Source organism: Otolemur garnettii, unplaced genomic scaffold (genome assembly GCF_000181295.1).
Source record: "Otolemur garnettii isolate 467f Iridium unplaced genomic scaffold, OtoGar3 scaffold00070, whole genome shotgun sequence".
Lineage (NCBI taxonomy): Eukaryota > Metazoa > Chordata > Mammalia > Primates > Galagidae > Otolemur > Otolemur garnettii.
This window is the reverse complement of record NW_003852465.1, coordinates 849078-870493: the sequence shown is the minus strand read 5'-3', so window position 1 is coordinate 870493 and position 21416 is coordinate 849078. Positions and strand designations below refer to the sequence as shown.

At 35.3% G+C, this 21416-nt stretch overlaps 2 protein-coding genes across 4 annotated transcripts in view; both read left to right on the top strand.

The window, feature by feature from the left end:
• Positions 1–11533, top strand: part of LOC111726537 (kinesin-like protein KIF21A) — a 26693-nt gene extending 15160 nt beyond the window's left edge. The window contains exons 8-11 of the mRNA XM_023515364.1: positions 69–272; positions 9948–10038; positions 10430–10547; positions 11472–11533. Of these exons, the coding sequence (XP_023371132.1) occupies positions 69–272; positions 9948–10038; positions 10430–10547; positions 11472–11533 (475 nt within the window). The remainder of the gene's footprint in view (positions 1–68; positions 273–9947; positions 10039–10429; positions 10548–11471) is intronic.
• KIF21A (kinesin family member 21A) overlaps positions 9954–21416 on the top strand; it is a 49824-nt gene continuing 38361 nt past the window's right edge. For all 3 annotated transcript variants that reach the window (XM_023515379.1, XM_023515378.1, XM_023515377.1), the window contains exons 1-6: positions 9954–10038; positions 10430–10547; positions 11624–11812; positions 12332–12531; positions 16973–17080; positions 21302–21370. In XM_023515379.1, coding sequence (XP_023371147.1) covers positions 11749–11812; positions 12332–12531; positions 16973–17080; positions 21302–21370 — 441 coding nt within the window. In that variant the 5' untranslated portion in view covers positions 9954–10038; positions 10430–10547; positions 11624–11748. The remainder of the gene's footprint in view (positions 10039–10429; positions 10548–11623; positions 11813–12331; positions 12532–16972; positions 17081–21301; positions 21371–21416) is intronic.

Sequence of the window (21416 nt, the reverse complement as noted above, 5' to 3'; positions counted from 1 at the left end):
TTTTATCTTCTGTATTTTTTAACCACAGTAAAAAATGCTTTCCACATAAATCTATTTTTATTTGCTAGGGCAAAATTATTAGAAAGTGAAGCAGTGAACGAGAACCTTCGGAAAAACTTGACAAGAGCCGCAGCAAGATCGCCGTATTTCGGCGGATCATCCACTTTCTCTCCTACTATACTATCCTCGGACAAAGAAACCATCGAAATTATAGATTTAGCCAAGAAAGATTTAGAGAAGCTGAAGAGGAAAGAAAAGAAGAAGAAAAAAAGGTAGTATTATAAAATCACTGCTGTATGAATTCCTACTTTTTCTTTTCAGGGATTTTAATTTGCAATTACAGTGAGTATACATAGTCACATGAAGTATGGTAATACATGAAGTAAATCAGCAGACAGTTGCAGCTATATACTTTAGTGACTTGTCTCTACTTATATGTGAGAAAAATAAGCTTACTTGTAATAACATGGTAATAAGTTTTATTTAGACCATACAAGGAGAAATTACTATTAGAGATTATTTCTTCCCATAGCTGCTTTTGCATTCCATTCATCTCGCTTTTCCGCAAAGCTTGCTGTACCGTTACAACTCAATGTTTTCATCCCTCCCCCACCACCATGTTCTAATGCAACCAAGTAGTCTCATGGATATTCTAATTCCTGTCTAGATTAGTTTAACTAAAGGCTAAACTAATCCATCACAATGTCATTTAATGTCATCTGGCCTATTAAGTATTTTTCTGCAGGGCTTCTAATTTGATTACATGAAAGTTATTCATGCTATTTCAAGCTTTCTTAATCTTACAACAAGGAGTTACTCGGCTTTTCACCACTGTTCTAGTCTTTCACTTCCTTGCATCCCCCTGAAATCAACTGGATGCAAAGAAGAAAGAGGAAGAAAATAAAAATTTGACCACTTGTCATGTGTGAGTGTTAAATTTTTGCAAATTCTCTACGTATTTACACTTGAGTCTGTGGTGCAGTCAAATTCAGATTACTTACTGAGAACATGCTTTGATCATGCCAGTCAAACGAAGTTTAAGCATTTTTGGCTAGATATTCAAAAAAAGACAAAGCCATCTTATTTGCCATGTGGTTTGTTACAGGGTTAATACCTTGTACATTAAGTCTACCTGTTGCTTTGTTCAGCTTATTTAGAAATTTATTTGGGCAGCCAGGCATTTCTTTCTTGAACAGTCAGTAGATCAAAGTCCAAGGTAGTTTAAGTTGTTTACATCAACCCTGCTTTGTGTTCCTGAGTTTAAAAAAGAATAATTAAAATAATTTAAAAAAGGAACTACACATTTATGGTTTGGAGGCATTGTAAATAAAATTGCATTTTTGAGATATTAATGTCTTAATAAATGTTCTTCATGGATGACTGATTACGGCAGCATTAAGAAATGTATAATGATTAGCTCTCCCTTACTGAGGGCAATTAAAACTAAAATAATGATCACAGGATAATTAAAACTAGTGTTACCCCCATGTACTGCTTGAGTGAACATGAGACTTTTGCACATGACTTATCATTTACTTGTAAAATCCAATTCTGTAGCTGGTCAAAGTGTCAAATGGTGTGACTTGTTTTTAAAGGTGTAGGTGGTTTGTATTCATGAATAATAAGGAAGTATAAGTCAGGGTTATTTTTCAAGGTCATAAACTGATTCTGTTCTTTTCTTTTGAAATGAGTCTGGGGATTTTGCCCTAATTACCTGTTGAATGTGAATAATGAAAAATAAATAGGTATCCAGTAGAAATCTAGGCTGTTTTTGATATTTTTATAGTAGCGATAGGCATCTCAAATTAATACTTCCTATTCAGGTTATTTTTGTGATACAGTACAGCAATCAGCACTTCTGATTGATTAAAAAGTGCTAAAGGAAAAATGCTTTGTTGTTTAGACTTTTTTCTTGTTCCTTTACTATAGGACACCTATCCATGTAAGGTAATTAAAAAAAAAAAAACAGCAGTTATTTCAAAATGAAAAATTATGACTAATTCAGTGATTATGGTACGTGCATAGTTGTCATAATTAAGCTAAAAATAACTGTATATGTTAGTACTAATTCATAAGAACTCACCAAACAACTGGATTTAAACATAAAAGTTTAAGTGAAGAAAATAAATTGTTTCCTGACCAAAAAGAAATAAAATGTTTGTGAGAAAAAGGACAATCTAGATAAGAAGTGAAAGATAACATAGAAAGAGAAAAACAAATTGATACTTACTAAAAATTCATACTTGCACAGAGTGCTTTACAAAAAGAGATTTAAAGCCTTTTCATGTGCATGCTATAGTGTATCTCCTATAACTGAACACCTACATAATCTGTGAAACTAGAAAATATTTTTGTGTGCTATGAACAAAATGGAACTATGAAAGTCTTTAAAGCCAGTTTATGAATTTATCCTACAACGTATCACATTTATAGAATTTAATAGAATTTATCTTGCCACACTATAATCTAATGTTGCTTCAGATTAACAAATGGAAACCAAGCCTATTTTAAAGCATTTCATCATCACATTTAGAACTCAATAACTTTTAGTGGTCTATAGCATAAATTCCTATTTTAAAAATGTAGATAAGCTTTCATTCTAGCCAAAGGATTGGCTACATTTTGAAACAAACAATAAATGTGGAGTTCCAGAAATACTTGGAAGGACAGCAGCTTTAGTCTCCCATGGGGGTCCCTTGGAGATGACACTCCCGTTTGGAGGTGTTGATTCTGGTTCAGTTGCATGACACGCTCCATTTTATCTATCAGAGAGGGCGTTGCAAAATTTAGGTTCTGTCCTCAACTTTGCATATACAGTAAGGTCAATGAAACATTACTTGCTTGGAACCTTGAACTAATTTGTCTGTAGCAAATGTTTTGAACACATGATGTCCAGATTTCCAGGCTCACTCACAGAACATGACTTTTCCTCCTTTCATAGTGTGGTAAGAACAATTCAGAAAAGACAAAAAAGGGGAAAGAACCCTTTCCTTCTCATGTGTGAGGGCCAGTCTTTGTGGGAAAGAAATGAATTTATGCTTTAACTATTCATTCTTCCTGACCTCCTTCCTTTGTCCCAGCGCTGTCGGGATCCCTTCCTCCCTAATGCAGTCTGGTGTTAAGGTACTTTTGCCCAACCATAAAATGCCCCTAATTGTAAAATTATCTACTTTCTTCTTTTATGTCCTTAAATCTAAACTCAGGAGCAAAGCCATCTAACTGAAGGAACTCATACCAGTAGGAATGACTGACGGCCTTAAGCCTCCTTCCTAGGGATGCTTGTAATTTTGAAAGAGGATTCATTAATCCAAACAGTGAAATTTTAGGCAACGTCATCTAATGGAAAAAAAAAAGTCAAGCAGGGTAGGAAAGAGTTTTTCTTTACCTTCATGTGGCTGATTATTTCTAGAACCTGGGGTCGTTTGACCTGTGGTTTCAGCCCTCCTCCACTGTCCTGGCTTTCACAGCTGCTTCCTTTCCTCCCCACTGGACTCTAAAATCCATTAGAAGATCTACATCTCTTAATTTACTTTGTGTTGTTCATTTCTTGATTGTAGTGGCTACAGGGCCTCTGACAGTGTAAGAGTTGGTAGGAGAGTCACAGTTGGGTCACTTTTATGTTGGATTTGTATTCAGGGAGGATGCCACAAATCTCATTTTACTTGAAAGTTTTACCCTCTCCTACATCAAAATTGTTTATCAGAACTATAGCCAATAACTAATATGTGGGGTTTTAAGTTTGCTCTTCTATCTTTTTAAAATTATTTTCTGCAGAGGTGTAAAATACTTCAAAGATGTAGATAGTAAGAAAATAGGGGAGCATTATGGATCACAGATGCCCTATTAACTGGGTTAAGTGCCTCCAAATAATTGAATAAACTATGTTGCCTGTCTTTCAGTTTTACAAATGTTAGAACGGTTGGCAACATGTTATTAATTCTCTCTCTCTCTCTCTTTCTCATACAAGCGTTGTAGGGGAAATAAATGAAATAAAAACTGACTTCTGTAAGTTACAAAGACGTATCTGATTGTTAGTTTACTTCTCTATTCCTCCTTTGCCCTTCTGGACCATTGATTACAATGTTTTTTATATGGCAATTGGGAGGGCATCTAATGTTTATCTACTTAGTAGCACATGTTAACTATGCATTTTAATATAGCTCCTGTACAAGGCAAACAAAAATTGTTTGTATTGAAATTAGAAAATTTAGGCTCTTCAACAAGGAACCATATCCTCTGAGCCATTTTAGCTTGTTATTATTAGTATATGCCTATGTTAGGGATAAATTTTTTTTTTGCATTTTTTTATGTCTATGGGTAAAGAAAATTTACTACTCACAATGAAGTCCCAAATTTTGGATATCTAGCTTTAAATGACTTGTAAAAAATAAAAAACAACGAAACTTCCTCATCCATCAGACTGCACGGTATTGGTTCTTAGTGGTGTTGGGTTGAAACTCTAGAAACGTACAGATTTCTGAGGCAGTGGCTTCACTTTCCTTTTTCTCATCATTGTACCGCACCATTGGATCCCTGCTGAATGTCATCCTACAGACTTTCTTCTCAGAAAGATCGCCAGTCTTATTTTGTAATAGCAGCATATACATTGATTGTGGAAAACGATCACAGACCAAAATACGAAAATCACATGTCATAAAACTAGAATGAGAGGAGCTGGCTTGATGAAGTAATTCATGCCTCTGGCTCATTTTCTTTACTTTAAAACATCGATGATTCTGAAAAGTATTTTTGGAATTCTGGGCAGCAGTGTGCTATGTCAAGATTGTCATGTGGTTAATGGAGCCTAGCACATCTGTCTTCTGTCTACATGACAAATATTGGTATATAGTACATTTCCATTGAGTAAAGATCCTCATGTTTGTATGTTGAATATTTAAAAAATTATACATTTGAAAGCCTTTAGCTACCTGTTTATGGTATTTCTTACATGTTTCTGTTTAAAAATCTTACTAATGGGAAGTACTACATCCCTCACCCCTCCCACTTTTGCTTTAGATATGCCTGCTTGGTAGTTAGTTTATGATAATTAATCTTTAATCCCAGTATTAGGAGATTTTATTTCCAATTAATAAAATTATAGTTTTCCATTGATACCATAACAACCATATTAATTTGCCTATAATACCATTTCATATAAGATTCTGAATTTTTTTTTTAGATTTAGTGATGTTCATATGTAGTATATTAAAACCAAAAACAAGTTTTTAAAAGTAGTATCCTAGTATATATATATTAGTGTTATTTCCATGATATGGTATGAAGGCATTACTTTGCAAAGTTTCTTAATGATGCCATAAATGTGTTTTCTGTAAAGGTTAAAAAGGAAAAGGGTTATCATTGAAAGTGAGCTCTTTTTGTGGGGGGGGGGAGGAAAGCTGAGGAAATCGATCCATTTCCAACTAAAAAAAAAGCAATGGCATCCAAGCACTTCATATACTCATCAGATTATATAAATTGAGACTACATGCTACTGCTGAGTAATTTCAACCGATAGTCTATATAGTCTTCTGAAATATAATGCTGCTTGATTTTCTACTTACTTTTTATTCATACAAAATGTATTGCCTTTTTACTGTGTATTGTCCTTTGATGATTATCTTTTACAATTTATTTTAAAGTCTTCAAGCTCATGTTTCATTTTTACCTTCTTATCACTTTCGCTTTTTACTGTCTGGTTTGCCCTTCATGGCTTGGCCTCCCAATACTGTGCCTCGTGGTTTCGAAGGCTACAGAAACTTGAGGAAAGCAATCGAGAAGAAAGAAGGTTGGAATATTTCCCAGGTTTCTTTTTATTAAAATGTCATTTAAATACTTAGTTGCCATTCACAGGGAAATGTGTTATAGAGTGATGTTGACTGTTGCAGACTAGATAAACTGGGTGCTCCTAAAACTGATGATGGTTTTATAAAAATAACAAAAACACTACAATAGATTTCTTAAAAGTTTTTTTTAAAAGAATAAAACCGTCAGTAGGTACTTTAAAATTCAGACAGTTTCATGTGATCTCAGAATAAACTATCATAATTTTTAACAATGACCTTTTAAAGGCTAAACATGACCCCTCGGAAGCCCATTTGATTTGTTTTTTAAAAAATAAGCAATTCTGTGTCTTTCAGAAACTTGTGAGCGGAGTAGGAATTGACATATTGTTGTAGCACTTGCTAAGTCCTGGGTGGGCCTGTCTCCCCTGTCTTCTTTATGTGGTATAATCTTTATTGAAAACAATGTTAAAATGTCAACAAAGCAAAAGGAAACTGTGGCCTTACTACAGATTAGATTATGAGGCAGTCTTAAGGATAAAATAGGAAAACAATTTCTGCTTTGAAAATGTATTTGAAATCAAAATCAGGATTGTCTCTTTCCACTGGAAACCTGAGGAAAAATTTAGAAGCATATTTATGAACTCTACATAATAAAAATTTGGGATAACTGATTCAGAATTATGATTATTTAACCAAAGATCAAGTGGTATTTTACTTCTTATCAGAACTTTTATTCATAGATCTTCCTAAATAAGTCTCAAGATTATAAAATGATTATGTCAAATGATCCAGTCAAAATGATTAACAAAAATTTTCAAAATAACAATTATTTTAGAAGCTCTACTTCTAAAATTCATCTCGTAAAATAAGAACCTGACATTTTTACTATGCAATTAGTTAATCAAATATCTGACTTTAAATATATCTTAAGGCTTAAAAATATATTTTATTTAAATTATTGTATAATTTACACTCTAACTATATTTTCTACATAATGGAGTATTCTAAAGTTTCCATACTTTTAATAATTGCCAGTCACAGTAGAAGCTAATCAGTATGTTTAGGACGATGTGGTTATTATTGGACCTAACCTAAGGCATTATATTTGTGAAATTTCTTCTGTTTTGAAAGATCAAAATAAGATTCATCATGAAAGTTGTGCTTTGTACCACCTTAAAATATTCAAGTCCTTGGGTGGTGCCTGTGGCTCAGAGGACCAGGGCGCCAACCCATATGCCGGAGGTGGTGGCGGGTTCAAACCCAGCCCCGGCCCAAATGGCAAAAAAGAAAACAAAACATATATATATATATATATATATTCAAGTCCTTTATATGTATTTAGTGAAGAGAGTTTACTTTCAACTTTACGTGATCCTCAAAGGAGGGCCAAAGCAGAGCCGGTCTGGTGGTGCTAGGACATCTAGAACATCTGGTTCTTTTCAAACAGAGATGCCCATACAGCTCTCCGGGGAATCTTACTGACAGGCAGATGCTGATTCAGCAGGGCTGAGGTGGAGCCTGTGCTTCTGTAGATCTAAGAAGTTCCCAGGTGATGCGTATACTTCTAGTGTGTGAATTAACCTTTGAGAGCAACGTTCTAGGATACTGGTCTGGGAGTCAGAACACTTGATTTTATTCCCTTGAATCGATTAATTTCTCCAGGCCACAATTTCTTTTTTGCTTGTCAAATGAAGGGGTTAATTGCTAATGTTCCTTCTAGCTCCCAAGATTCTGATGCTACATGAAGTTCACATTTAAATATCTTCCATTGCTGCCTAGATAGTTATTTTAAGTATCAATTTGCCTCAGTTTATCAAGGAAAATGTGACCATTTGAGGTATAGTAATTCTAAGTATTGACTTGAATTTTCAAAGCTTAAGCCTTAACAGCGTTTTGTAGACGTAAACTAAAAATGTAAAGTCACGACTGCCAATTATTCTGATTCAGATGTGGCATGAACATCTTAATGTACATTAATATATAACTGAAAGACAACATTGTTAAGGTAGATAGATATTAGTGACTTGTGGGGAGCGGGAGGGTGTGTAGAGTTAGGTGTTTGGATAAAGTGTTAGATGGCCATAAACTGGAGTAAAAGGGGATTTGATTGGAGTAAAAGGGGAACTTAAAGTAGCAAAGGAACCAACAATAGTGAAAAGTGGGGCTGCGGCAGTCCCAGGTGAGCCAGGGAGGGGAGGCGAGTCTGGCGGGAGATACCTTGCTCAGGCATTTTCCTTTCCTAGCTAAGCCTTGGGCCTTAACCTCAGGGACAGCACTGTTTGGATGCCTTGTGCTTTTCATGTGACTGGATGAAGTGGGTCTTTCTGTATTTCCAGCTTGAACTGCATAATGGTGGAAAACCAGCAGTCCTAAGTATGTTATAAGCAGCTAAGAGAGGCCTCAGTATGTCACATAAATATATTTCTTACTTATCATACGAATTCTTCCTAGGTGGTTCCTAGTTTTCTTCAAGTTCATTTGTCTCTAACAAAATGATTTCATAACACTTGTGGAATCCTGTTATAGTTTACTTGATTCCTTTCCACTTAAGACTGTGTTGGTGTCCCCCTACTTATACTTCTCACTCCAGAGATAGGCTGAGTTCCACGCATCTTTCTGCATCTTTCAAATCATGACAGTTCACTCCAGCTTAACATGTGCAATGAGACACATAGAAATGTTCAAACAGAGATGCTTCATACATAGTTACAGGGATTGATTTCTTTAACACCATACGTTTATTATGTGCCAGGCCTTAGGTACCAAAATGTAATACTAAGCTAAACAGACCTGACCGCTGCCCTTATGCTGCTTACAGTCTAGTGGGGAAGACTGACACCAAATAATCACATAAATAAACATAAATAACAAACTCTGAAAAGTGCTTACCCGGGAAAAGTATTTATGTTCATATTGTTCCGAGTACATAGTATCTGTGAGAATAGGGACCTAGAGTTAAACATTAAAGTTAAGTAATTATATAGGGACTAATTAGATCATATAAAATAAATCCATGTATTAGAGCAGTTATTTAATATAGCAGAATACATGAAAGAAGCAATAGCTGTTCTTAAGCTCGTTTGATGAAACTTTGAAATGCCTTCTAGGGGAATTTGGAGAATATTGCCTTATTTGAGTATTCTTTTTATTCTTAATGATATAAATGTGTTACTGTAGCTCACATACAAAGAAATCTTTCTCATCTAGATTCGCTTAAAATTCACTTTCTTAGTGTTATTTAGATTGATTAAATGTTTGAGACAAGTGAACAGAAGAGTGGCCTCTACGTGTAGTCGATAATGGTTGCTAACCCCAAAGGGATCAGAGTGGTTTGGATGTGCAAAAACTTTGCCCACTATAGTCCTCCATGTTCTCCCCAGGCCACGGGGGCCGAATTAGTTTATGGGTGACCCTGGCACTAGTGTGTAGTTATGCCTGTAGGTACCAGATAACTGCAGGGGAGGGCCTTCAATTCTATCTTGTTAATCCTATGACTGACCCCGGAATTGCCTATTGAATCAAAAGGCAGCATAAACTTCAGATGGTTTTGTCTGAGAAGATTCTTTCTGTAAGACATAATGAGAAAAAGCCCCGTGCTGTGGGGATAGGAGGAGCCCATGCTCCCCCCAGAAGGAGATCTGAACACGCCAATGGCTAACAGCCAGTGTAGACAAACTTATTGTGGGCATATTTAGTCTAGATTTTTAAATTCACTCTTAAATTTGTTAGGACATCAATGGAAATGTAGTTTTTATGCCTTTGTATGTATATTAGGAAAGTTTTGTGCATTCAGATGAGAAAACAAAAATGTTTGTTTTGATTTACTTTGAATTTAAATTGCTTTATATTCTAATTAACTGGTATGACTGTCACTAATTCTCAGCTTTATCCTTAGATCTCATGCTTCAGGGTATAATATATTCCTCAGCATTTCTAGAGAATAAGCGTTTCTCCAGTGACACAAATCCTTACGCCATTAGTTAAATGTTGAAGTCTGTTTTTCTCTGAAGCATCAGATGGGATTGCTTTGTTCAGTCAAGTGACCAACTTTTAAAGTTTGTCTTCACAAATTGTTGATGGCTTTTAAAAATCTGAGAGGAAAAAGGTGAACAATTTTCTTTTCTACTTTAACACCATACCATTTGGTCTCCTTTTTTTTTTTAGTGTGGCTGGTAAAGAGGATAATACAGACACTGACCAGGAGAAGAAAGAAGAAAAGGGTATTTCAGAAAGAGAAAACAATGAGTTAGAAATAGTAAGTATGGGAAAAAGGAACTTGTAAGTTTTAGCCCCAGGATGAGGTTGTTCTCCGTTGCTGGTAACTGTACTCTCTTGGGTGTAGAGAAGGGAAGTGGCCGATGTCTCCAGTTTCATCTGTGTCCTGGGGGGGCTTCTTTCCCTCAGAAAGATAAAATATTGGCAACTCTAAATCTTATATATTCTGAAAGCATTGTGAGGGAATATTCTCATAGGATACTATGAGAGATGAAATTTGATTTATAACAAAATTATTATATAACTTTAAAATCATGGAATAATTTTTATACTGAGGAAAAGTGAAATTGTTGTGCTTCTGTCTCTCTGAGTGAAGTGATCAGTTTGCTTTGTCAATATTGTCTTATTAATGATCACAAATCACATTTTAGGAAGAGAATCAAGATGTGAGTGATCATGAGGAGGAGGAAGAGGAAGAGGAGGAGGAAGAAAATGACCTGGAAGGGGGTGAAAGCTCTGATGAATCGGATTCTGAATCAGACGAAAAAGGTACTTGCTCTTTAATACAAGGGCAGAAACTCATTTGGGGAAGTGGTTTAAATCATGACAGAAAGCTCTTAACATTCTCCTTTTCAATTATGAATTGGGCTGCAATAAACATTCTAGTACAAATATCTTTGTTGTAGCGTGCTAGGTCATGGAAGAAACCCAAGTGCCCATCGACCCATGAATGGTTCAATAAATTGCGGTATATGTATACTATGGAATACTATGCAGCCATTAAGAAGGACAGAGCCTTTTCCTCCTTCATGTTTACATAGATGGAGCTGGAAAATATTCTTCTTAGCAAAGTATCTCAAGAATGGAAGAAAAAGTATCCACTGTACTCAGCCCTAATATGAAACTAATTTATAGCTTTCATAGGAAAACTATAACCCAATTATAGCCCAAGAATACTGTAGAAGGGGTGAGGGAGGGGGGAGGATGGGTGTAGGGAGGATGATTGGTGGGATCACGTCTGTGGTTTATCTCTTAAGGGTACATGTGAATCTTTCTAAATGAAGAATATAAATGTCTTAACACAATAACTAAGAAAATGACATGAAGGTTATGTTAACCAGCTTGATGAGAATATTTCAAATTGTATATAAAAATAGCACACTGTACCCCATGACAGCATCAATGTACACAGCTATGATCTAATAAAAAAAAAAAGTCAAGAAAATAAAAAAATAAACCAAGCTCTAGCTTTCTGTTAAAAACAAAACAAACAAACAAAAAAAAACATTCTCCATTTCATTCTTAATGAAAGACCTATGTCCACACACTTGCCAGGGCTCATGTGCTAAACCAATGAAGAGTTCCTTCCCTTCTGGGATTCATTCACTGTGCGATTTCCATTATTCTTTAGTACAAATGGTATTTATTGTCTTTGACCAAAGTGGACACTCTTTATGTTGTTCACTTTTTTAGTTTTGTTTTATCCAGGAGATATTTCTAATAGCAGCCAACTGAATAAAAATACCTGGGTATAGATGCTGGTGTCTTAGCTCTTGCTTGAGAGCTATAATTATGGTATTTTGGCCTCTATTGTCAGTATTTTTATTTTCTTCTTTTATAAATAGCTGATTATCAAGCAGACTTAGCAAACATTACCTGTGAAATTGCAATTAAACAAAAGCTGATTGATGAACTAGAAAATAGCCAGAAAAGATTGCAGACGCTGAAAAAACAATATGAGGAGAAGCTAATGATGCTGCAGCATAAAATTCGGGACACTCAACTTGAAAGAGACCAGGTGCTTCAAAACTTAGGTATGAATTATATTTAATTCCAATGAAAGTTCAAACTAAATCATAAAAATGGGTTTTTATCTGCTCTTCCTGTAGAAGAAAAAAAAATAGGAGCCACATTAAATGGTTTTGACCTTTTGAAATTTATTTTTTTTTTTTGTTAGTGAAAGTTTGTGCCTTTTATTTAAAAACCGTATATGGTCTGTAAGGATTTCTGGGTACATTAAATGTTAATTTGTTTCATTATGTTAAATAGTTTATTTTTTTCATGGTGATAATCTATTTAGGCTATTTAATTATTATATCCAAAGTAGTAATTAATTGTTGTAGTGTATTGATTTATTCTGGGGACATTTTTAACTTAAAAAAATAAAGTTTGATAATTATTAAGCAGGTTAAGAACAGATAAGAAAATAGAATTGGCCTCCTGAAGTTTGCATGCTTGGGAAGTAGCTCTTCTCTAAGATTGTGGGTTATAAATCTGTGAAATAAAAAATGTGTGTCTCACAAAACAAATACAAATACTCTTTGGTCATTTAGGTTCAGTGGAATCTTATTCAGAAGAAAAGGCAAAGAAAGTTAGGTCTGAATATGAAAAGAAACTCCAAGCTATGAATAAAGAACTGCAGAGACTTCAGGCAGCTCAAAAAGAGCATGCAAGGTTGCTTAAAAATCAGTCTCAGTATGAAAAGCAATTGAAGAAATTGCAGCAGGATGTGATGGAAATGAAAAAAACAAAGGTATCAATTATGTTTTCCATTAAAGTTTTACATTTAATATGCTTGTGTCATTTGGGACAGAGGCACTATTGTGGTTCTTTCCATATTCCATCAAATGTAACCTGGTTCACAGAGGATGTACTTCCCTTTGCCAGTTCGAGGTTTATTTCCAATAGTCGTCCTTCATCAAAACCTTTCTTCAGAGTAGCTGAAAAACCAGGAGGTTAACAGGGCTTCTTGAACTCTGATGGATATTTCTCCTCTTAAAGCTCTTACACATGGTTAATAAAAGTATAAAATATTTCAAACATACAAACTAGCATAGATAAAGTAATATAACAAATTCCTTATCCACTATTTACTTTAAAATATTAAACATTACAGATATACACTAAGCCTCATTTGTATACTTTCCTGATCAAAATCCCTATTCCCCAAGAGCTAATGACTATCTTAAATTTGATGTTCATCATTCCCGTGCATAGAAAAGTAGGTTTTCTTCCCATTACAAAAGAGCATCCTAATCTATCTGTTTTTGTTGTGGGGTTGACTATTCTTTTTTTTTTTTTTTTTAACAGTCTCACTCTGTTGCCCTGGCTAGAATATAGTGACATCATCATAGCTGTCTGCAACCTCAAATTCCTGGGCTCAAGAGAGTCTTGTGCTTCAGACTCCCAAATAGCTGGGACTACAGGCACCTGCCACCACATCTGGCTAATTTTTGTATCTTTGGTAGTGACAGGGTCTCACTCTTGCTCAGGCTGGTCTAAAACTCCTTAGCTCAAGGGATCCTCCCTCCTTGGCCTCCCAGAGTGCTAGGATAACCCGAGTGAGCCACTATATCCAGCTGATTATTCTTAGCATCTACATGAAAATTAATGCAGTTTCCTTAAAATATCAATCATGGAAGTGATGTAGGAAGTACAATCATGCATTTCTTACTGATGGCCACATGTACTGTTAGGCTATGTCCTTTTCATGCAAAGGAGTGCTTAGAGTGCACTTCTGGAGGGCAGAGCAAGATGGCAGACCAGGAGGATCATTGAGTTGAGGTCTCCTAGAATGACTGGGGAAAAAGGGAGAAACCAACTATACCTTGTGTGAGGACCTTACTTAGAGTCATAGCTCAGGGACTATGGTGAGGAGGTGATGAGCTGGATACAGTGTATGATCCAGAGTGGTGGAAATCTGATGAATTAGGCAAGTAATTGCAACTGGCTGGGATCTGCTGGCTGCTCACAGAAGCCTGAGAGGGGAGGAAGCCTCTCTGGAGTTTTCAGTTGTTTGGGGAACCTGCCCCTTGAGTGGAAAGCTTGGAAGAGTGGGTGGACTTAAATAGTATACAGCACCCAGATTTGAATAGCAGTTGGAGTGGATTTGCCATAGGTTTGGTGACTGAAGAGGCAGCAATACTGAGATGGTCTCAGCCAGGAGGGTGCTTCCATTGTGGGAAGGTCATAAGAAGGTCTTAGCAGGGGCCTAAAGTATAGCCATCTTAATTCTGCCTGCCTAGATCAGAGCTCCACTCTTGGGACAGACTGATGGACTACTTTACCCCACAGGAACTGGAGTCAGGGGGCAGGGTGAGACCTGCCTCGGAAGGATTCTTGTGAGCTTTAATATCCCAACCTAGTAGGGTCTGAAAGCTGAGGAAACAAGCAATCACCAAAGGCAACTAAGTTTGGAATATGAAACATAGAAGTTGCTGGCTGGGTTCTCTGTCTCCTAAAAAAACCATAGCACCACCTGGTGTCCTGGTGGCACATTGTATCATACTGTCATCAAGAGCAAGGACTTCTGTTTGAAAGAAGGGAGGTGGTAAGAAATAAAAAGGAGAACAAGGAAGTGAACAAGAAGAAAAAACACATGAGGAAGAACCAACAGAAAAATTCAGGCAACATGAAAAACTAAAATAGAGGAATGCCCCCAAGGGACCATGAGGCAGCTGCTGCAGAAGACTCCACCCATAAAGAATTAATGGACTTGACAGAAAAGGAATTTAAAATATGGATGATAAAGGCAATAAAAGGAATGGACAAGAAAATGGAAAGACAGAACCAAAAGTAGGACAAAACATATATAGAATATAGAAAGGATAGGGCAGAGCTTAAGGAAATGAAGGAGACAATCAGGGAATGTAAAGATGTCATAGAAAGTATCAAAAATAGGTTAGACCATGGAAAAGAAAGAACCTCAGAGCTAGAGGATAAAGATTTTGAGTTAACCCAAGTCATTAAAGAGGCAGAAAAGAAGAGCAAGAAAGCAGAACAGGCACTTACAGAGTGCACTTTCACAACCTGGGTGGTGCAGGCTACTACACACCTACGCTCTGCTCTTTGGGACCCCCCCCCCCCCCCCGCCCAGTGCTCCAAGGCTGCAGACCTGGACAGGAAGCTACTGTGCTGAATACTGCAGTACAGTGATAAGCATTTTTGTATTTAAACATATCTATACACAGGTAAGGTATAGTAAAAATATGCTATAAAAGATAAAAAATGATGTATCTATCTAGGCATCCCTCATTTTGGAGTGATTTGCTTTATTGTACTTAACAGATACGAGTTTTTTACTAATTGAAAGTTTGTAGACCTTGTGTCAAGCAAGTCTATTGGTACTATTTTTCCAACAGCCTGAGCTCACTTTATGTCTCTGTGTTAGCATTTTTTTTAGCAATGTAGTATTTTTTAATTAAGTTATGTACTATTTTTAGATGTGCTGCACACTTTATAAGGTATAAACATACATAGCTTTTATATGCACTGAGAAGCCAAAAAGTTTGTTTGACTTGCTTTAATGTGATATTCACTTTATTGTGGTGGTCTAAATCGACCTCAGTGTCTCTGGGGTTGGGCCGTGTAGGGCACTTAGCCTGAAGGGAGCTTGCAGAACTGCATGCTGCTCTGGGTGAGTCAGTGATTCAGTCGTAAGTGAAGGTGAAGGCCTACGGTGGTCATTACTATACACTACTGAAGACTTTATAAATATTGTACACGTAGGCTACATTAAAGTTATTAAAAAGTATTTTTCTTTCCTTAATAATAAACTTAGCCTACTGTAATGTTTGTATTTTACAAACTTTAACTTTTTAAATTTTTGACGCTTTCAAAATAACACTTAAAACACATCATATAGCTATAAAAAATAGTTTTTCTTTATATCCTTTTTCCATATTTTTTCCTACTTTAATTTTTTTTTATTTTCTCTTTTTAAATTTTTTTGTTAAAAGCTGAAACACAAACATACACATTAGCCTCAGGCTACACAGGGTCGGGGTCACCAGTATCACCATCTTCCACTTCCACATCTTGTCCTTTGGAAGGTCTTTGGGACTATAACACCCAGGACTGTCATCTCTGATGATAAGATAGCAATGCATTCTTTGGTAATACCTTCTAAAGGACTTGTCTTAAGCTGTTTTATAGTTAGCTTTTTTTTTTTTTAGTAAGTAGAAGGAAAACATCCTAAAATAATCATAAAAACTGTAGCATAGGCTAGGCACGGTGGCTCATGCCTGTAATCCTAGTACTCTGGGAGGCCAAGCTGCAATGATTGCTTAAGCTTGGAGTTTGAGACCAGCCCAACCATGACTGTAGTCTCAGCCACTTAGGAGGCTGAAGCAGGAAGATTGCTTGAGGCCAGGAGTTTGCACTGAGCTGTGAAGATGTACTGTACTTGGAGTGACAGAGCAAAACTTTGTCTCAAAAAAAAAAAGTATAGTATAGTAAATATGTAAATCAGCAAAATAGTTATCATTATCAAGTATTATGTACTATACATAATTGTATACACAACACACTAGTTTTGTTTAAACTAGCATAAAACTAACATGTAATGCTTTGAGCTACAGTGTTACTGTGATAAAGTATCACCAGGCAGTAGGAATTTTTTAGCACCATTATAATCTTATGGGACCATTGTCAGGTATGTGGTTTGTTAATGACTAAAACATCCTTATGCTGCACGTGATGGCAGTTAGAATATTCTGTTGTATAATTCCTGATAACAACAACAGCTAAAATTTGTTAGCTGTTTTATCTGTTCTTGTTATGTGCCAGGCACTGTTATAAATACTGTATCAGTATTAACTCACTATAGTTTCACAAAAATCCAATGTTGTGAAAATATCTCCATTTTATAGGTGAGAACCTCAAAACCTCAGGGGCTGAAGTAACTTGTTCAAGGTCACACAGCTACTGACAGTAAACTAAATATCAAAATTTCACATTATAGAACAACAGAACATTGAATGCAAAAAGCATAGGGCATTTAGCAATTTTGATAAAATATATTAGAAGCAGGGATAGGTGAATCCTGCAAAGATAAGAATGGACTGTTTAAAATGTGCAGCAAACCTCCATGCTTCTGTGTTCAGTATTCAGAATTTTAAGAACTTATGTATATGATTTATTTAATGAATGTTATGATATAGAATTCTAATAGGTATATAAACCTGATTTTTTAGGTTCGCCTAATGAAACAAATGAAAGAAGAACAAGAGAAAGCCAGAATGACGGAGTCTAGAAGGAACAGAGAGATCGCTCAATTGAAAAAGGACCAGCGCAAACGCGATGTGAGTGGGCTGCAGCTCTCGGTTATATAAGAATGTTATACATTGAACAAGATTGTTTGTTAAGTGGAGGAAATGTTTTTGGTAACTGTTAAGTATTAGATGTGGGTCAAGGGCAATAAGCATTAATTTTATAAAACATCATTTATTACCATATGTGGATTATAGTAATTCAATATAAAAAGTTTATGAAAAACACTATAATATTATTAAGTGTATTTGAAAGCTTATTTTCTAAATGATAGAATAAGAAACTGACCTTCTCATAAAACCACATAGAATTATATTTTGGTAAATTTTCTAAAGTTTAAAAATATTTATCAAAATGTATATTCTTTTTGACATGCCAACCCATTTTCTAGAAACGTCTAGAATTTCAAGCATAGGCATACAAAAGATGTCTACATAATCATATTTTTCTCACATAATTGCATATTATATATGTTATCTTTCTATGTTAGCATTGTATATTATACATATTATCTTTATAACCCTATTGGTTACAATTAAGTAAGCAATTGTTAACAATAGTTAATATTTTTTGGGCAAAAAATCACCCCTCATCTTTAGGAAGACCAAGGCACTTGTTGCAGTATTATATAAGAGAGCAATTTTAGTATGGTCCTGAAGACAGTTTTCATCACTAGAGTCTCTTACAAGTATTCCTGGAATAATAACCAGTCCTCACTAGAAGAGGCTTTTCTAAGAACTACACAAGTGTTTATATCCTTTAACTTAAGAATTCTACTTCCACGAATTCAGACTAAGAGAATAATCTAAAATTAGAAAAATTACAATGTGTGAAAATCTTGAACAATGTTATGGTTCTTTTAATTTTGAAAAAATGCAAGTAAGGGAAATGGAAATAAATTATGGTACAGTTCATTAAAAGGGTGGTTATTTATCATTAAAAATTAGGATTTGGAATCTATATGGCTATGTGAAATATGATTATGACTTTTAATTGTAAAGTAGCATTTATTTTTAAACTTTCTATTTGGTGTACAAACATCATCTTCATTATTTAATTTTTTTTAAATATTTTTCTCCAGAGTATTATGGGGGGGGACAGACATTTTGGTTACATAAATTACTTTTGTATAGTTTGAGTCAAAGTTATAATTCTGCCCTTCACCCAGAGAGCATGCACTGTACCCTATAGGAGTGAATTTACCTGTGCCCCTTCTCACCTGCTTGGTTTCTGTTGAGTTTTACCACCTCATGTGCACATGGCTGTTGCTCAGTTAGTTCCCGTTTAATAGTGAGAACATGTGGTGGTTGTTTTTCCATCAATAAGTCAATGCTTGATTACGATGAAGGAAGTTTTTGAAGGATACATTCTAACATGCTTATTGTAATTGTGGTAGGGTTATAGGTTATCATTGATTTATTTTCTTCTTTCCGATTTTCTGACAGTATACTTACTTCTTTACAATAAAAAATTATGATTTCTTTTCTTAAAAGAAAAAAACTATCACTTTCCCCCCTATTATTGGTTAGTTTTCAGCCATTGTTCCTTTTTTCTGACTCAACTTTTTCTAAGTCCTCCCTGGAAAAAAATATGAGCATACAGCATATTTTAGAAATAGAAATCTACATTGGGAGGAAAAGAGAAATCTTAAGATAGAAAGGAGAGAGTAATGAGGTAGGAAAGCAGATTTTTTGACTAGATAACTCTCATATTAATGACTCTATTTATTTCTTCCCCCCCTATAATATCAGTGTTTTTGTTACATTCAGTTTCTGGGCATTTTATATTTTCCTTATGTTCCTAGTAAAATCAAGTAGAAGCATATTCTACTGCATTTTCTATTCTCTTTTTTTCTGCTGTATTAAAAAAAAAGAAAAGGAGATATAGGCTAGTCACAGTAGTTCATATCTGTAATCCTAGCACTTTGGAAGGCCAAGGCAGGATGATCACTTGAGGCCAGGAGTTTGAGACCAGTCTGAGCAACATAGCGAGGTCCTGTCTCTACGAAAAAACCAGAAACATTAGGTAGGCATAGTGGCACAGACCTGTAGTCTTAGCTACTCAGGAGGCTGAGGCAGGAGGATCACTTGAGCCTGGGAGTTTGAGGTTGTAGTGATCAACAATGATGTCCAGGCAACAGAGTAAGACTCTGTCTCAAAAAAAAAAAAAAAAAAAAAAAATTCAGATATAATTTACATGCTATAAAATTTGCCTAAATTGTTCAATGATCACCAGTATGTAATTCCAAAACATTTTCACTACTCCAGAAAGAAACCTTTTATCCATTAGCATTCGTTTTTCATTTTCCATTGCCTGGTGCCTGACAGCCACTAATCTATTTTTTATCTCTATGAATTTGCTGATTCTGGACATTTCATGTAAAAGGAATCATACCATACATGGCCTTTTTTTTTCTTTTTCTTTCTTTCTTTTTTTTTTTTTTTTTTTTTTTTTTGAGACAGAGTATCATTCTGTTCCCTGGGGCTGAATGTCATGTCGTAACTGTCATAACTCACAGTAACCTCAAACTCTTGGACTCAAGTGATCCTCTTGTTCAGCCTCCCACGTAGCTGAGACTACAAGTGCCCGCCACAATGCCTGGCTAGTTTTTCTATTTTTAGTAGAGATGGGCTCTCACTCTTGCTTAGGCTGGTCTCTAACTCCTGAGCTCAAGCAATCCGAGAGTGCTAGGATTACAGGCGTGAGCCACTGTGCCCAGCCCACATGTGGCCTTCATGTACTTGTGTCTGGGTTCATATACTTAGCATACCGATCTCAAGATGTGCCCATATTATAGCGTGTATCAGTACTTTATTCCTTTTTATGGCTATATGGATAGAGCACATTTTGTTCATGTATTCATTAATTGATGCACATTTGGGTTGTTTCCACTTTTTGACTATTTCGTTGTAAATGAAAACTTTGGGATGACAGGAATATTTCTCTACAGTGTGTGCTGCCTATTCCTTTATCACTAATTCTTATGTCATATAAGACATTAATGTTGAACAATTGACTCCTGGAATGGAACTTTTGAATCTTTTCCATATAGTACGATGTCTAAATTTTATTCTAGAGACATGAAATTGGCTAATCTGATACAAAGCTAACATTCAGACTCCCTCTCTCTTTTGTTCATTGCTTTTTGTGTGTATTAATTTGTTTTCTAAACTGTTCCTCATCATTTTCATGTTTGAACCCTTAAAAAATCAAGTGTCATATATGACATATATGACATAGCACACAAAAAAATGAATGAGCTTGAGATTTGGTTTTTAATAGGAAAATGTTTAATGTAGTAACAAGTTTCAAATATGTTAACCTTAGTTTTTGGTATTTCATTCATTTAAAAACATTTATTAATTGTAATTAATCTTATCAATTATTATGGTATGCAATAAGATGGCAGTGAAAAGATAGATTCCTTTTCTCAAAGCATCAAAGAATTCCCATCTGATAGATAGGAATATGTATAAACATGAAATGAATGATCTATTTGAATTTGGGATACAAAACATGGGGGATAATTTGTTATATAACAGAATTTAAGTTTTAGAAGAGATGTTTATAGTGAAATCCAATTAAAGCTGTGCCCAAGATCAAAAAGGAGAATACATGGTAGAATTAGAACTAGGATTATGTCCTTTTTCAGTCCAAAATTCTTTCATAAATTATATCCCTATTGAATGGCTGAAGTAATCCATAATTGGTTTTCCTTATTGTATAGAGTACCTGGGAACACATTAGTAGTCAATACCGACACGGTTCATTGTCATTTATCCAGTATAGTAACATTCCAAAGTTACTATAAAGTGCAAATATGATTAATATTTATTCTCCCTATATTTAAAAGTGCATTGTATATGTTGTGAGATGAATGTTTTGAAAATACTCCTAAGTTGTGTTCTTTCTTGTTTGTGCTTCAGCCAACAACAAAAACCAAATGTCTAACAAAATTAATGAGGCAATACTTGTCAAGCATTTAGAAAACTTCTTGCACAGAGTAACGCTAAATGGGTTTTAAATAAAAGCATGTGGCACAGAGATAACTTATCCTTTATGTGTATCAGTATGTCTGTGTGTTAGAATAAAATACCTGTATCTGTAGCAATAGGCAGACAGAGGGCCGTTAGCTCAGATTCTGCTGAGAACTCTTAGTTCCCAGGGAGATGGCGAAATATGTTAACATGAAAGCAGGAAGTATTGTACCTTGAAACCTTTACTGTTTCAACTCATTCAATCTTATTTTATAGCATCAACTCAGACTTCTGGAAGCCCAAAAAAGAAACCAAGAAGTGGTTCTTCGTCGCAAAACTGAAGAGGTATAGTAAACAAGTTGAACATTTGGAGAAAAGATTCTGACTTTGA